This window comes from Typopeltis vanoorti, chromosome 11 (genome assembly GCF_054136105.1).
Source record: "Typopeltis vanoorti isolate ZY-2024b chromosome 11, IOZ_Tvanoo_1.0, whole genome shotgun sequence".
Lineage (NCBI taxonomy): Eukaryota > Metazoa > Arthropoda > Arachnida > Uropygi > Thelyphonidae > Typopeltis > Typopeltis vanoorti.
Window position 1 is genome coordinate 119631817 of NC_143559.1, and position 18994 is coordinate 119650810.

At 33.4% G+C, this 18994-nt stretch overlaps 1 protein-coding gene across 1 annotated transcript in view; it reads right to left on the reverse strand.

Moving 5' to 3' along the window:
- Mybbp1A (MYB binding protein 1a) overlaps window positions 1–18994 on the reverse strand; it is a 226321-nt gene that overhangs the window by 187657 nt on the left and 19670 nt on the right. Inside the window, exons 4-6 of the mRNA XM_090400474.1 lie at window positions 18172–18351; window positions 16244–16366; window positions 319–411 (exon numbers count right to left, since the gene is read on the reverse strand). Coding sequence (XP_090256600.1) covers window positions 319–411; window positions 16244–16366; window positions 18172–18351 — 396 coding nt within the window. The remainder of the gene's footprint in view (window positions 1–318; window positions 412–16243; window positions 16367–18171; window positions 18352–18994) is intronic.

Genomic DNA, 18994 nt, shown 5'->3' on the forward strand with positions numbered 1-18994 from the left:
AGAATACAATTGTCAGGTATTTTTCTTTTAAGACAGATTGGGATGTTCCCTTTGACTGTTTGTTTTCCAACCAAATTGAAATTAACTTCATCCTCACAGTCTCTTTCTAGTGTGATATGTTGTGACATTAATATATTCCTGTCTGTCTAAGACAGACAGGAATGTATTAATTTCCTCTCTTTTTCACACACTATATAAATAATCTAATTTGACCAATTAAAACTATTATTCCCTTCCTCTCTCCACACACACACACACAAAAAAAATATACCTAGGAAAAAAATATTTACCAAAAAATGTACAAGTTAACAAACATACCTTAATAAGTTTATTTAAAAAGGGATAATGTTCTTGGTTCATTAAATCTTCAGTTCTCCAATGCTTTCTTAGAAATTTTCCTTTTATGACTTCCTATAAATAAAAAAGTGTTGAATGTTAAATTTTCATAAGGTTACAACATTTATAGCATAAAATTGTATAAATAATTTAATCAATAATCTCTTGAAATCACATTCTTCCATGCATTTTTGATTCATAAACAATGTAATTTCAAACATTTCGAAAATGACAGCAAAATTCACAACACATGCAGAATAAAGGATGTAACAAAAGTCTATTTTCATAGAGATATGCAATATAAGGTATATCACAAATTTGACAATAGTTTAAAAAAAAAACTGATCTAAGATTCTATTTTACTAAATTTTCATAGTTTAATACTCATTAAAGATTTATCATTTAACATTCATTAAAGAACCTCAGGGAGCAAAGAAATGCTTGTTATGAAAGTTTGCTATAGTGAATTTCCTTTAGAATAACATCAGGACTTTTTGGTTGTCTGTTAGCTTGGTTGTGTGGGCTTGCTATATGCAATGTAAATAAAACAAAAATCCAATATTGCACCACTCAAACATCAGCATGGATCCCCAAAACTTGACTACTGTTGTGAACCATTAGTGTTATTACATAATAAAACATAGCTTGCTAAAGACATAAAAAAGCACCATAATCAGAAAACAGTAAAAGTACTTCCTTTCATGTTTTTCCCTTTTATTTTCATCATAAACCACATTAAATCATCATCAAATTCTCAATGAGGACACAGGATACTGGGAAAGTACTACAAAATACATCACTCCTGTCTTCCTACCAACAACTTTTCTCCAATTAGTTATATTTGTCATGAGTTCAATATTATCAGATCTTATATATTTGAATCTTCTAAGGCACTTCTAATTACATCAATTCACCTAGATCTTAGTTTCCCTGGGTCTTTTCCTGACATCCTAACTGTTTTGATTGACTGTTTTGTCTAACTTTTCTATTCTGGTTATGCGACCAAAGCTCTCATTACTGAATGCTAATGTTAAATTCCTTTCTAATATGCACACTCTTAATTTGATTCTATCATATTAATGCCATCTATCCACCCCTCCTAATTTTTCTCAGATCCATAAGTTAAAATTGGTTTGAACATTGTCTTGCATACTGCTAGTTTAGTGTTTAGATATTTTCTCTTATTCCATATAAATTTATTCAACTGGGTACTTACCATACCAACTTTGCTTATTTGGTTGTCTATTACCATATTTTATTTGCATCTTCATTAAAAATTGTACCTAAATAGATTAAATATTTTGCTTGTTCTTTTCTCCATTAAGAATGCAGTTGAGGTTTTCCCATGTTACCCCTTATTTCACCGTTTATCTTTTTTTTTTTTTTTTTACATTATTTTTTAAATCTCAAACCATCTTTCAAAAGAGAGTCAAAGTAATAAATACAACTTTTTTTTTTTTTTAATGTGAATTTTGCCATTATCTAAAGGTAGACAATTCAGGAATTGTGTTAGAGACCAAACATACAACTTTTCAAGCCTTTTCACATCACAAATAACTCAAGTGGTGACAAAAATCATCTACTATCCACAAACAGTCAAGAACATCAAATATGATATTATTTCTTCTTCAACCATGAACCAATCCACTGCTGGACAAATGTTCTCTCCCCTCGACACACTCCTCAATTTTTTCAAAAATCCTCATAATCTCATCTTTGATGATGATTTAATGTGGTTTATGATGAAAATAAAAGGGAAAAACATGAAAGGAAGCACTTTTACTGTTTTCTGATTATGGTGCTTTTTATGTGCCATTTAGGCCCATTTTATATTGTTATATCTTGCAATAAGTCCAAGTTCTCTCCACTATAAATGTATAACGTATTAGATAATGCCATGCATATTGTTCTTGATCTTATCAAATGAGAAATATCCATTCTAAGTATCATAATCATGTATATTCCTTTCCATTTCTCTGGGTAACTCTCAATTTGTGAACAATCATCAAATTTCTGACATACACCCTCAAGGAGTGGGTGTACTGGATATCATGGAACCACATGAAAAACTTACATTATTACTAACTTCCTATCTACAATTTTCCTCCAAATCAATCTGTTACCTGTCAAGACTCCAACATTATCAGATCTTATATTTCTATCCTCTAAGGCACTTTTTACTGTATCAATCTGCCTATATCTTGGTATTTTTCCTGCCAACCTGGCAGAGAACACTTCTTTTGCTAATCTTTCCTCCATATTCATTTAAGTGACCATACCAATAGAGATTAGCTCTGTTAACATATTCCTGGATGCTAACAATTTCTTCCTAATATCGTTATTTTTAATGTGATTGAAATTGATGCCATCTGTTCACACCCCTAATCTTTCTCAGGACTCACATATCTCCAGTCTCTAGTCTTTGGTCAAGTGTTTTATTTCTAACCCAGCTCTCAGATCCATAAGTTAAAATTGGTTTGAAAACTGTCTTGTATACAGATAATTTAGTATTTTGACTAATTTCTCTCTTATTCCATATAAATTTATTCAGTTAACTTCCTACCATACCAGCTTTGTTGATTCTGTTGTCTATTTCTATATTTAATTTACCATCTTCACTAGAAATCGTGCCTAAGTAGCTGAAATATTTTACTTGTCTATAGGTTCTCCATTCAAAATGCAGCTGATATTTTCAATGCTTCTGCCTATTTTCATTGTCTTTGTCTTGTCACTGCTGACCTCCATACCATATCCATTACAACAGTTATTCAATTTAGTCAAGGAATCTTGCAAACCTATAGCAGATTTATTTATTTTGGGGTGCTTAAGGGTCAAAGCTGTATAACTGAGAGGAGACCTCTCAGTTATACAGCTTTGAGGTGTATTTTGGGGTGCTTAAGGGTCAAAGCTGTATAACTGAGAGGAGCCTTCCACATAGCTTTTAAAGGAATGCAGAGAATAAAAGGGCTTCTGACCTAATGTCCAATCCTCACCTTCTCGTAGTGCACCCTGTTGCGTATCTACTTGGATACTGAACGAACGAGGATGGGCTGGCAATCTGGGATTTAGCCGACCAAATTGTATTCTTACTGGTTAAACCAAAATAAAAAATGATGGTACAACATGACAAAATTTCATGACAGTTGGGGCGTTGCCCAGTTAAACAAGGCCTCCATTGTTTTCGCCACGGAAATAGGGTGAACAGCGAAAAGTCAGCTACTGGAACAAATCTGAAAACAAACCCCAACTCAACATCACCAGAGTTAAAGATTGGTACTATCAACATTAGAAGCCTGAATGGCAAAGAAATGGAGCTAGCTGAGGAATTAGATAAGTATCAGATCGACATAATAGGGGTGACTGAAACAAAAAAGACAAAAACCGGTGAGATCATTTTTAACAATAAATACAAAATGTTATATTCAGACAATGACAATCAAGGAAAAGAAGGAGTAGCCATAGTATTCAACATAAAATATGAGGCTAATCTTCTTGAATGGCAAGCAATATCAAGTAGAGTGATGTGGGCAAATATGAGAATGGGGAACTGGACAATGACTTATTTGCGACTATGGTCCTACAGAAGGTTCTACTAAGGTAGAAGTGGAGAAATTTTTTGAGGCTTTAGAAAAAGCAACTGACACAATGTAAAAGGAAAAGTTGGTCCTTGTTGAGGATCTAAATAGCAGAATAGGAAATGATTGTGAGATATACAAAAATATTTTGGGAAAATTTGGAGAAAAGAGCAAAGCTAATAATAATGGCAAATATCTGTTGGATTTCAGCTCAGGACATGGACTGGTTATTACTAACACCATGTTCCAACATAAAAATGTGCACAAATTCACATGGAGAGAAGAGACAAGGAATAAGAAAAGTCCCATTGACTATGTTATTGTTGATAGTGATGTTTTCTCCCTGGTGCAGGACACTAGAGTGTACAGAGGATTTGAAATTGGAAGTGATCACTATTTAGTCTTGAACAGAATAAAATTGAATTTCATATTGAAAAGAATAACATGTAAGAAAGTTTTAATGCGAATAAAAGTTGAGCAGCTCTCAGATGTGAACTGTAGACTAAAATACACAAAGATTATTGAAGAAAAAATGAAAGAGTTTGAGAACAGGAATCTAACCTTGGAGATTCAGTGGCAAACTCTAAAGAAAACATTGATTGATTCTGCCAGAGAGGCATGTGGTGAGGTTGTCTGCAAGGATAAAAAAATCAGAACACCCTGGTGGACACAGGAAGTTAAAGAGGCAGTGAAAGAAAAGAAGAAAGTATATCAAAAGTTCCTGTCAAATATGTCAGCTTGTACTCTTAGAGAATATAGAGACAAATGTAAGAAATCGAAATACTGTATAAAGCTAGCTAAACAAAAGTCATGGGAGGACTTTGGCAAGAATATAGAAAATAAATATCAAGAAGGTGGCAAATTATTCTGGAGGTTGTTGAAGAAGCTTAGAAATGGAGGAAAGGGTGCTGTAAAAGGAGTTAGAGATAATAAAGGTGACATGAAAACTGGAGAAAAAGATATCCTTGAAGTATGGAGTAATTACTTCTAAAAATTACTAAATGAAACAAAGAGGGATAGCACAGTGGTAAAAAGACTCAGCAGGCATGCAGTCAGAAATATATATCCATACTTGAAGTAGAAAAAGCCATCAAAGGCTTGAAATGTGGAAAGGCAGCAGGAGTAGATGATATTCAACCAGAAATGCTGAAGTACGGTGGTATAAGAGTATTACAGTGGCTGCACTGCATAATTCAGAAAGCCTGGACAGAGGGACAAATTCCCGATGGTTGGAGTAGAGCTCTTATAGTACTCATATATAAAAAGGGAAATTAAACTGAATGTGAGAATTACAGAGGTATTTCCCTACTGAGTGTTCCTGGCAAGATCTATGCAAGTATACTTGAGAAACGGTTGAGAAGAATTGTGGAAGAAAAGTTTGGTGAAGAACAAGCTGGATTCAGTCCAAATAGAGGCTGTCAGGATCAGATCTTCACTTTACGACAAATAGTCACGAAAGCTTGGGAATATAACAAAGATATGTATTTAAGTTTTGTTGATTTGGAAAAGGCATATGACAAGGTGCCAAGAGAGAAGCTATTCAATACGCTGCAGTTACATGGTGTCAATGGGACATTATATCAAGCAATATTTAGTCTTTATTTGAGTTGTAAGTCGGCAGTTAGAATTGAAGGAAGTACAGGAAGATGGTTTAATGTTAAATCTGGTGTGAGACAAGGATGTACATTATCCCCTCTGTTATTCATTATCTATATGGATCACATTATGAAGGAAAGTGGTATTAAATATGATATCAAAATTGGAGATGTTAATATCAGCTCTTTGCTTTATGTGGATGATGTTATACTTCTAAATAAATCCACTACAAGTCCACATGATTCTCTGACTAAATTGAATAGCTGTTGTAATAGATATGGTATGAAGGTCAGCAATAAAAAGACAGAGACAATGAAAATAGGCCGAATCACTAAAAATGTCAACTGTGTTGTGAACTGGGAACCTGTGGAACAAGTAAAACATTTCAGCTACTTAGGCTCAATTTTTACTGAAGATGGTAAATTAAATATAGAAATAGAGAACAGAATCAGCACAGCTGGTATGGTGGGAAGTCAATTGAATAAATTCATATGGAATAAGAGAGAAATTGGTCGGAACACTAAATTAGCTGTATACAAGACAGTGTTCAAACCAGTTTTAACTTATGGATCTGAGAGCTGGGTCAGAAGTAAAACACTTGACCAAAGACTAGAGATCGCAGATATGAGAGTCCTGAGAAAGATTAGAGGCGTGAGCAGATGGCATCAATGGCAATATCATGTTAAAAACGAGGATATTAGGAAAGAACTTGACATTGTAACATCCAGGAATGCCTTACCAGAGCTAATCTCAGGTGGTATGGTCACTTAAACAGAATGGGCAAGGAAAGATTAGCAAAACAAGTGTTCTCTGCCAGGTTGGCAGCAAAACGAACCAGAGGAAGACCAAGATATAGGTGGATTGATACGGTACAAAGTGCCTTAGACGATAGAAATATAAGATCTGATAATTTTGGAGTCTTGACAAGTAACAGACTGATTTGGAGGAAAATTGTATATAGGAAGTTAGTAACGATGTAATTTTTTTCATGTAGTACTATCATATCCTGTACACCCCTTGAGGGTACATGACAGGAATTTGATGATGATGACATCATTCACATAAAGCAAAGAGCCGACATTAACATCTCAAATTTTGATATCAGGTTTAATATGACTTTCTTTCATAATGTGATCCATATAATGAATAACAGAGTGGATAATGCTTGTCTGACACCAGATTTAACATTAAACCATCTTACTGTACTTTCTTCAATTCTAACTGCTGACTTATAACTCAAATAATGCCTACAACTCTAGTCTTTATTTGAGTACAACTGTAGCATTTTGAATAACTTTCCTCTTGGAACTTTGCCATATGCCTTTTCCAGATCTACACATCTTTGTTATATTCCGACAATTTCTGAACTATTTGTAAAGTGAAAATCTGATCCTGATAGCCTTTATTTGGCCTGAATCCAGCTTGTTCTTCACCAAACTTCCCTTCCACAATCCTTCACAACCGTTTCTCAAATATGCTTACATTAATCTTACCAGGAACACTCAGTAGAGAAATACCTCTGTAATTCTCACATTTAGTTTTATTTTCCTTTTTATACATGGGTGCAATGAGAGCTCTACTCCAATCATCTGGAATTTGTCCCTCTGAACTATGCAGTGCAGCCACTGTAAGACTTTTACATTCCACATTTCAGTATTTCTGGTCGAATATCATCTACTCCAGCTACCTTTCCACATCTCAGGCTTTTGATAGCTTTTTCTACATCAAGTATAGATATGTATTCCTGATTGCATGCCTGGTCAGTGTTTTTTTTTTTTTTTTTTTTTTTTTTTTTATTGCTGTGCTGTCATTACTGTTTCACTTAGCAATTTTTCGAATTAATTACTCCATATATCAAGGATATCTTTTTCTATAGTTTTCATGTTACCTTTATCATTTCTAATTCCTTTTAACCCATTTGATCCGAAGAATTTTTTTTTTTTAAAAAAAAGGCAATTTTTTACGTATTATTTAGTTGAAAAATTGTCAAAATGCTACACTATACTGACAGTTAAAAAAAATGAAGTATAATTTAAAAAATATATATATGTGTACTCATATGAGTACAATGGGCAGATCAGGTATCAAAATTAACAAACTGCTTAGCAGAGTGATGCCCAAAATACTTGATCATGGCTTCATCGATTGAGAGAAGTTTGTTGAATATGCCAAACTGTTGAAAATTTTATTTAGTTTATCCATTAGAGGTCTTATTTTATACATTTTATCGTTTTTATCTATTTGTGAATTATTGGCCAAATGTAGATATTTCTTGATTTCTTGAAAACGGTTCCTTGATATACTGTTGGCCACTGGGGGAACCAGGAGATCCTCATCTAAACTCTAATAGTGATGCTCTCTTGGCAACCTGTGGTATCCACTCAAAAGTAGAATTGCGATAAATACCTTGATGTCTTCTTCAGTTACTTGAAATACATGATTATTGTTCTGTATAGCATACAAATTGGTCTGTTCAATAATAATGGTAATAATTTCTTTATCAATAAATCTTTCAAATATTTCAACTCAAGCTAAAAAAAAACTCAAGTTTTTGTTTAGCTAGTTTTACAGTGTTTAGCTTTCTTACATTTGTTTCTGTATTCTGTAAGAGTAAAAGCTGACTTATTTGCCAGGAACTTTTGATGTGCTTTCTTCTTTTCCTTCACTGCCTCTTTAACTTTGTGTGTCCACCATGGAGTTTTGATTTTTTTATCCTTGCACACAACCTCACCACATGCCTCTCTGGCAGAATCAATCAATGTTTTCTTCAGAGTTTGCCACCGAATCTCCAAGGTTTGATTCCTGTTCTCAAACTCTTTCATTTTTTCTTGGATAATGTTTGTGTATTTTAGTCTACAGTTCACATCTGAGAGCTGCTCAACTTTTATTTGCTTTAAAACTTTCTAACATGTTCTTCTTTTCAATATGAAATTCAATTTTATCCTCCTCAAGACTAAATGGTGATCACTTCCAATTTCAAATCATCTGTATGTCCTGCACCAAGGAGAAAACATCACCATAGTCAATGAAACTTTTCTTATTCCTTGCCTCTTCTCTCCATGTGAATTTGTGCACATTTTATGTTGGAACATTGTGTTAGTAATAACAAGTGAATGTTCTGAGAGCAGAAATCCAACAGGTATTTGCCATTATTATTAGCTTTGCTCTTTTTTCGAAATTTTCCCAAAATATTTTTGCATGTCTGACAATCATTTCCTACTCTGCTATTTAGATCCCCAACAAGGACCAACTTTTCATTTTTCATTGTGTCGGTTGCTTTCCCCAAAGTCTCAAAAACGTCCTCCACTTCTACCTTAGTAGAACCCTCAGTGGGATAATAAGCACAAATAAGTCTCATTGTCCACTTCCTCATTCTGATATTTGCCCACATCACTCTACTTGATATTGCTTGCCATTCAAGAAGATTAGCTTCATATTTAGTGTTGAATACTATGCCTGTTCCTTCTTTTCCTTGACTGTGTGAATCATGATAGTTACATTGCCTGTATATAACATTTTTTATTTATTGCACAGAAAGATCTCACTAGTTTTTGTCTTTCTGCCAACCCTATTATGTTGATCTGGTATTTATTCAATTCCTCAGCTAGCTCCATTTCTTTACCATTCAGGTTTCTTATGTTGATAGTACCGATCTTGAACTCTTGTGATGTTGATTTGGGGTGGATTTTAGGATTTGCTCCAGTAGCTGACTTTTCACTGTTTGTCCTGGTGAAAACAACGGTGGCCTTGTTTAACTGGCGATGCTCCAGCCGGGATGAAATACTGCCATGTTGTACCATCATAAAGTGATGGTACAACATTATGGTACAACTGATTTTGAATGAAAAATGTTTTCTTGTTAATTTTGTCAAGCAGTATGCTTTTCATGAGTAATGTCATGCTCAGCTTGTAATCTTTTCATTCCAAAATGATCTACAGTATTATTTACTGTCTTTAATTATTGAAATCCTAATTTAAAAAAAATATGAAATAGCTATGTACATTACATATCCTCTATATCACAGCTAATCAATATGGGTTCAGATCTTGATTTAAATACAGAAAAAGCGTTACTGGAGTTTATAGTGAGATAAATAAAGGAATGTACACAGCAGCCATTTTTTTTTCATATATCTATAGCTTCCAGTGTGTGCATCTGAAAATACCCTAAAATGTCCATATCTAGACCTGAAAATGTCTAGATATGGCATTAAAGGAGTTACTAATGATTGGTTAAAATCCTACTTGAATAATAGAAAACAATATATCAACTATGATACCTTCAGTAGCACAACAAAAATAATAAATATGGAGTCTTGCAAGGATCAGTGCTAGAACACAACATATTTTAAGTTTATGTTAATGTACTGTGTGAGTACAAATGTTTTGGTATAATGATATCGTTCACTGATGACACAGCATTAATACACACTGAAACGTCCCTTGAGGATAAAATGGAACCATGATAAGTTGAAACTAAATAAGTGGTTTAGTAGTAATGAATTAATATTAATACCAATAAAACGAAATATATATGCTTCATATATAACAGATAAGCTAGATCACAATATAACTATAAAATGGCATGAAATGAAATATAATGATTCAAAAGAAAGATTTCGGTATTGCGACCACATGTTTATTAAGATAAATAAAGATAAACAAACCCGACAAGTTTTGTATGTCGTTCAACTTACATCTTCAGGGGTTAAAGGTAACTAAATGTTTCAACACAAGAAATGAGAAATTACTCAAAATAGTCCATTAGATGTTGTTATGGTAGTCTAACTGTTCATCAAATAAAAAATCCGAATGCAGAATTGATACATACGTTAATGCATGCTATGTCTGAACAATGCTGGATATTGTCACGTTCACTCTCTCTGAAGTCTAACTTAGGTATATTTTATATGAAAGCTGACCAAACTTGGTGTAGAATTAGCCCCTTGTTTTTGTTGCATTGCACTGGAATTCTAAGCATATTTGCAGCTTCCTTAAATTTCCTTGTGAAACAGTTTTTTTTTAATATAAGACATGTTCATTTTATGCCAAAGTACATTATGTCCAGTGGAAGTTGTGTGGGATGCTAGGCCTGATTTGTGTTCTCTCCTTTTTTGTACGTCTTTTTGATATTCGTTCATATGAATTTCCTCTGATATTCCCGTCTGGCCTACAAAACAGATGCCACAGGAACAGTAAATTTTATAGACACCTGGTTTTTTTAATGGGCGATGTGGAGATTTTGGAGGATGTAGAAATCTTAATATTTTTTCTAGCAGTAGAAAAGTTACTTTAATGTTATGCTTGTATAGTAATTTGTCCATAACATTCTTGATGTATGGAAGCGTAATTGCGTTCTTGAAATCTTGCTTTTGTGAGATGCTTGTAGGAGGTGTGTTGAGGATTTTCTTGATTGTCTTAGGTTCAAAACCATTTTTTTTGAGGATCTGTGTTAAATAATATAATTCTTCATTTCGCTTTTCTTCTGTGCTGGAAATATTGTAAGCTCTATCCCTCAAAGTTTTTATTAAACCTATTTTTTAACATTGGGTGGTGGTGTGAGGCAGCATTAAGAAATCTTCCTGTTGGTGGGTTTTCTATAAATGGAGAAAGATAATGTTTTCTTTTTCATTGATTTCTATTAGTGTATCAAGGAAAGGTACATTTTTTATCTTCTTCCTGTTCCAAAGTGAATTTTATGTTGTGAAGATTATTAAGATAATCTTTAAAAGCAGTAAGCTCCTCTGTTGCTCCTGGCCATATCATGAAAATATTGTCTACATAACGAAGCCAAATTTTCGGTTTTTTATGATAGTTGTTTAATGCATTATTTTCAAAATTTTCCATATATAGGTTGGCTAAAGTTGCACAGAGGGGGGGGGGGGGTGCCAATTGCCAGTTCTTCTTTTTGTTCCCAAAATTTGTCTTGATACATGAAAAACGTATTTTTTATGCAATGTTTATATAGTTCTACAATGTCTGGTGGAAAAAGATCTTCAAGGAGATTCACTGTTTCATTTCTGGGAACATTTGTAAAAAGGCTGAACTACATCCAAACACTAGCCAAGATGTCTGAAGGTTCTATGTATATATTCTTTACCTTCTCAATGAAATGTACACTGTTCTTAATGAATGATGTTGTTTTTCCTATATGTGGTAAAATCATGTTAGTGAGGTGTTTTGCCAAATTTGAGGTTGGAGAGTCTCTTCCATCCACTATTGGTCTTAAAGGAGTATCTTTCTCATGTATTTTTGGTACTCCATATATTGTATAGATTGTGAGACATACAAAAATATTTTGGGAAAATTTGGAGAAAAGAGCAAAGGTAATAATAATGGCAAATATCTGTTGGATTTCTGCTCAGGACATGGACTGGTTATTACTAACACCATGTTCCAACATAAAAATGTGCACAAATTCACATGGAGAGAAGATGCTAGGAATAAGAAAAGTCTCATTGACTATGTTATTATTGATAGTGATGTTTTCTCCCTGGTGCAGGACACCAGAGTGTACAGAGGATTTGAAATTGGAAGTGATCACTATTTAGTCTTGAGCAGGATAAAATTGAATTTCATATTGAAAAGAATAACATGTAAGAAAGTTTTAAAGCGAATAAAAGTTGAGCAGCTCTCAGATGTGAGCTATAGACTAAAATACACAAAGATTATTGAAGGAAAAATTAAAGAGTTTGAGAACAGGAATCAAACCTTGGAGATTCAGTGGCAAACTCTGAAGAAAACATTGATTGATTCTGCCAGAGAGGCATGTGGTGAGGTTGTTTGTAAGGATAAAAAAATCAGAACTCCTTGGTGGACACAGGAGGTTAAAGAGGCAGTGAAGGAAAAGAAGAAAGCATACCAAAAGTTCCTGTCAAATAAGTCAGCTTGTGCTCTTAGAGAATATAGAGACAAATGCAAGAATGCTAAACACTCTGTAAAACTAGCTAAACAAAAGTCATGGGAGGACTTTGGCAAGAATATAGAAAATAAGTATCAAGAAGGTGGCAAAATATTCTGGAGGTTGTTGAAGAAGCTTAAGAATGGAGGAAAGAGTGCTATAAAAGGAATTAGAGATGATAAAGGTGACATGAAAACAGGAGAAAAAGATATCCTTGAAGTATGGAGTAATTACTTTGAAAAACTGCTAAATGAAACAAGCAGTGATAACAGCACAGTGGTAAAAAACACTGACCAGGCATGCAGTCAGGAATACATATCCATACTTGAAGTAGAAAAAGCCATCAAAGGCATGAAATGTGGAAAGGCAGCAGGAGTAGATGATATTCGACCAGAAATGCTGAAGTATGGTGGTATAAGAGTCTTACAGTGGCTGCACTGCATAGTTCAGAAAGCCTGGACAGAGGGACGAATTCCCGATGATTGGAGTAGAGCTCTCATAGTACCCATATATAAAAAGGGAAATAAAACTGCATGTGAGAATTACAGAGGTATTTCCCTACTTAGTGTTCCTGGCAAGATCTATGCAAGTATACTTGAGAAACGGTTGAGAAGAATTGTGGAAGAAAAGCTTGGTGAAGAACAAGCTGGATTCAGGCCAAATAGAGGCTGTCAGGATCAGATCTTCACTTTACGACAAATAGTCGAGAAAGCATGGGAATATAACAGAGATCTGTATTTAAGTTTTGTCGATCTGGAAAAGGCATATGACAAGGTGCCAAGAGAGAAGCTATTCAATACGCTGCAGTTATATGGTGTCAGTGGGACATTATATCAAGCAATACTTAGTCTTTATTTGAGTTCTAAGTCAGCAGTTCGAATTGAAGGAAGTACAGGAAGATGGTTTAATGTTAAATCTGGTGTGAGACAAGGATGTACATTATCCCCTCTGTTATTCATTATCTATATGGATCACATTATGAAGGAAAGTGGTATTAAACATGATATCAAAATTGGAGATGTTAATGTCAGCTCTTTGCTTTATGCGGATGATGTTATACTTCTAAATAAATCCGCTACAAGTCTGCAAGATTCTCTGACTAAATTGAATAGCTCTTGTAATAGATATGGTATGAAGGTCAGCAATAAAAAGACAAAGACAATGAAAATAGGCAGAATCATTGAAAATGTCAACTGTGTTGTGAATGGAGAACCTGTGGAACAAATAAAACATTTCAGCTATTTAGGCACGATTTTTACTGAAGATGGTAAATTAAATATAGAAATAGACAACAGAATCAGCAAAGCTGGTATGGTGGGAAGTCAATTGAATAAATTCATATGGAATAAGAGAGAAATTAGTCGGAACACTAAATTAGCTGTATACAAGACAGTGTTCAAACCAGTTTTAACTTATGGATCTGAGAGCTGGTTCAGAAGTAAAACACTTGACCAAAGACTAGAGACTGCAGATATGAGAGTCCTGAGAAAGATTATAGGCGTGAACAGATGGCATCAATGGCAGTATCATATTAAAAACGAGGATATTAGGAAAGAACTTGACATTGTCAGCATCCAGGAATGCGTTAGCAGAGCTAATCTCAGGTGGTATGGTCACTTAAACAGAATGGGCGAGGAAAGATTAGCAAAACAAGTGTTCTATGCCAGGTTGGCAGGAAAACGACCGAGAGGAAGACCAAGATATAGGTGGATTGATACGGTACAAAGTGCTTTAGACGATAGAAATATAAGATCTGATAATATTGGAGTGTTGACAAGTAACAGACTGATTTGGAGGAAAATTGTAGATAGGAAATTAATAATGATGTAATTTTTTTCATGTAGTACTATCATATCCTGTACACCCCTTGAGGGTACATGGCAGGAATTTGATGATGATGATATATTGTAGGAACTAATGGGTGTTTTGATTGTAGAGTTCTTTTTAGTTCTTCAGTCCATACTGCATTAAACAACTATCATAAAAAAACGAATATTTGGCTTCGTTGTAGACGATATTTTCATCATATGGCAAGGAACAACAGAAGAACTCACTGCTTTTAAAGATTATCTTAATAATCTTCATAACAACATAAAATTCACTTTGGAACAGGAAAAAGATAAAAAAATACCTTTCCTTGAGATACTAATAGAAATAAATGAAAAAGAAAACAGATTATCCTTCTCCATTTATAGAAAATAAATGTTATGTTGGTTCCACCAACAGGAAGATTTCTTAATGCTACCTCACACCACCACCCCATGCAAAAAATAGGTTTTGACGGATAGAGCTTACAATATTTCCAGCACAGAAGAAAAGCGGAATGAAGAATTATATTATTTAACACAGATCCTCAAAAAAAATGTTTTGAACCTAAGACAATCAAGAAAATCCTCAACACACCTCCTACAAGCATCTCACAAAAGCAAGATTTCAAGAACGCAATTACGCTTCCATACATCAAGAATGTTATGGACAAATTACTATACAAGCATAACATTAAAGTAACTTTTCTACTGCTAGAAAAAATATTAAGATTTCTACATCCTCCAAAATCTCCACATCACCCATTAAAAAAACCAGGTGTCTATAAAATTTACTGTTCCTGTGGCATCTGTTTTGTAGGCCAGACAGGAATATCAGAGGAAATTCATATGAACGAATATCAAAAAGACGTACAAAAAAGGAGAGAACACAAATCAGGCCTAGCATCCCACACAACTTCCACTGGACATAATGTACTTTGGCATAAAATGAACATGTCTTATATTAAAAAAAAACTGTTTCACAAGGAAATTTAAGGAAGCTGCAAATATGCTTAGAATTCCAACGCAATGCAACAAAAACCAGGGTCTAATTCTACACCGAGTTTGGTCAGCTTTCATAAAAAAATATACCTGTCTGACCTCGGACAGAGGGAACATGAACGTGACAACATCCAGCATTGTTCAAACATAGCACGCATTAATGTATGTATCGATTCTGCATTCGGATTTTTTAATGAACAGTTAGACTGCCATTACAACATCTAATGGACTATTTTGAGTAATTTCTCACTTCTTGTGTTTAAACTTTTAGTTACCTTTAACCCCTAAAGATGTACGTCAAATGACATACGAAACTTGTTGGGTTTGTTTATCTTTATTTATATTAATAAATGTGGTCGCAATACCAAATTCTTTGTTTTGAACTGTTAAACCACAGAATCCTATGCCTACAAAATATAGTGATATCCAAAATTGTAACTGTAACGTAGTCAAAATCAGTCAAGTACTTGGGTCTCCATATCAATGGCAATCTGAAATGGAATTCCCATATCTCATTTTTAACAAATAAGTTGAAGTTCATAATTAACAGAATATATTATGTTAAAACATTTGTAAACGCAGTGTTTTTAAGATGCTTATACTATTCTTAGATAAATTCTTCACTGCAATATGGTATCACCTGCTGGGGTGGAAATTATGACAACAATCTAGTTACAACACACTACCTCAAATGAACTGCCATTTACTTCCTTGTCATCCCAATGTCTTACTCTCTGTGGCTATAATTCATTGGCTATCATCAGCATAACTCTCATTTTCATATATGATTGTTCTCCTTTTCCAACAACACAAAACCTAAAATGATTTCTAAACTGACACCTTATAGGGTGTTAAGCATCCTGGATTTAGACTTTGTACATTCTTATTACATTCATTCTTGTCCCCATTATATTATTGAACATGGTAGCACAACTCACATGTTTGGTGAATAATAAATCCTAACACAAGATAATGAATTACATTATTAACAAAAAGAAGCTATTCATAACATAGAAATACAAACTTACTGGAAATTTATGGATACAAATTAGTAATAACCACAGTTTCTGCTGGGTACAATTTTCCCAACCACAACAGAGATCTTTTCTTATGACAGGCCAAAAATTGTTTTTAAATTCTTCCTCAGTCAGCTATAAAATAAAAAAAAAAAAAAAATGGTTTATTTGCACCTTTATTGGATTTAATAAAAAAAATTATGATAATGGAAAAAAAAAAAAATACACACGGCATTAGACAAAACATGTATGATGAGTATTTAAGCATAGATGCTGGTTTGAGCTCATCTTTAGCTATAATGAAATGAAAACAGCACAATGAAATAATTAAAACGGTTTAATAGTTCCATAAATGTTAGACTAGAAGCCTAGAAAGTTCTAAGAGGGGGCATCCTATATGGATGCTGGTAGCTAGCCTTGGATGTTTATTAGTTTCCCAAATCTTGGAAAATTTAACCAACCATGTTTATTTAGATTAGTTTTTTTTTATTTTTATTTTAAAATCTTCTGCTGATTCAAAAACTGAAATCAGAAAAAAAAAATAAAATAAAATAACTGGAATCAACCACTGATGGCTGATTCCAAAACAGCCATAAGCATTCTTAGCGTTGTCCATGACTTTGCAGTAGCACCTTATCAAGTTCTGATATTAGACCTCATGTTGCATATAGCATGAGGCATTGCAACCTGCCTCAAAATATTACTAGCAACATCAGGCTTGACATGGCTAACATCCTTATGAAAGCTTTGTTGCCTATGAAAAATCTCTACAACCATCAACTGCATGCTCTGTAAATCATACAAAGACAAAAATATAATAATTACTAGAGCTGATAAGGGCAATGCTACTGTGATCCTCAATACAATGAACACAATCGGAAAATGAATGTGCTGATCAGAGACCAACACTACTAACAACCCTCTGGATTATGATTACACTAATTTCCAAAATAAAACATTAAAAAGATTACTTAAGGTTGTCACCTCTTGACAACCTGAATTAGTTTAAAAAAAAAAAACTTTTAGTTTCTAGATATAAAGTTTACCTGAAATTCATAAACTCAATAACTCTCCATACAGTAGACACTAGTTTGAAGGAGAGAGTGCTTAAAATGTAAAATGAGCAATAAAGTCTTTATAGCAAAAGTTCGGTCTTTTTTTGAACACGCCTTGTATATGCAATAACAAAACAAATATGTGCATGATCAAAAACAGTAATTAAAAGCTGAGTTTTATGATTGTATTTTTGTATAAACACAGCATTTTCATAACAAATGAACCCAGACCTTTTTTGGCATTGTGTACAATAGAATTTAGCATTATTTGTCCAATCATTCTACTACCAGAATGGTTCCAAGTTCAAATCAATTGACTAACCTTAGCAGACATTGTACATAAAAAATTTCAACTTGAAATTTTTTAAATTTCATTCAGGGTTACATCACTGTGAATCAACTGGCCACAAAAAACTGAGGTGGTTCAGTCAAGATTGCAAATACAAAATATGAATGAAATCCATTCATTACTTGCATACAGAAAGACAAAAATACAGATGCTATGTACTTTCCAAAACTAAACAAAACATACACAGAAAGATATAACATTCTTAAGCATATCTGTTCTTGCTATATAGAAACAAATATTTGATCTGATCTGTCTCATGAAATGTATAAAACTAAACTATATATGCCATTTCAAAACTTGACAAAATTCTTTCAGAGATCTTTTCTAATAAAATACAAGAATAATTTTCTCTTTTCATGTTTTAATAACATCTCCTATAACTAGTAAAATAATAAAGATCATCCTCAGAAATAATGGCAACCTGAAATAGAAGTGTGTCACTAAGAAATTATTAATTTTTTGAAACATTTTTTTAAAAAACACGTTTTCATTGTACTGAATAATGTAACTTTTGAAATGCAGTAAACCTGACTTACCTGACACAATAATTCTTCTACCAATGTCAAAGTGACTTCTTCAATATAACTTCTTGACTGGCAAAGATTTCTTAATGATGTTACAATTTCAGACAATTTTGAAGGATCTTCACATATTTTTCCAGACTTAATAAGTGCTCCATATACAAGCACTTGGCCAATTACTGAACTACACATTTCCTAAAAAAATAATGCATTTGTTTTAGATGTCAAAACAATAACTCATAGTTTGAACATAAAACCTGTTTTTATTAAGTTTTCAACATGTGTTGAATTATTTAACCACTAAAAAGTGGTTAAAATACTTCAACACATAATGCTATTTAAATGGTATGGTATAATAAAGATCATCCTCAGGAATAATGGCAACCTGAAATAGAAGTGTCACTAAGAAATTATTAGTTTTTTTGAAACTTATTTTAAAAAACACAATGCCTTCATCAATTATTTCAAGACAGCAGTTTTAAACATGAGAGAATCTTTTAGAGAATCTTTTCTTCAAAGGTTTCAGGGAATTCAGAAATAATAAAGCGATTCTAACTTTTAGTACAAATCCTCTTAATGCCAATGTGAAGGAATTAAATTTTTCTCCGTTTGATATTGACAATGCTAATTTTGAAATACAATTGCTGAACTTGACAAGCAAAGACTTATGGAGCTCCAAATTTGTACATCTTGGTACTGAAATAGCAGAATTGGAAAATGAAAAATGCAGTCTGATTCCACAGCGCAAGCAGACTGCTATAAAAGAACTACAGATGGCAGACTCAATGATTTTCAATACTTGGAATAGTCTTCCGGATTCATATCATGAGTTGAAAAA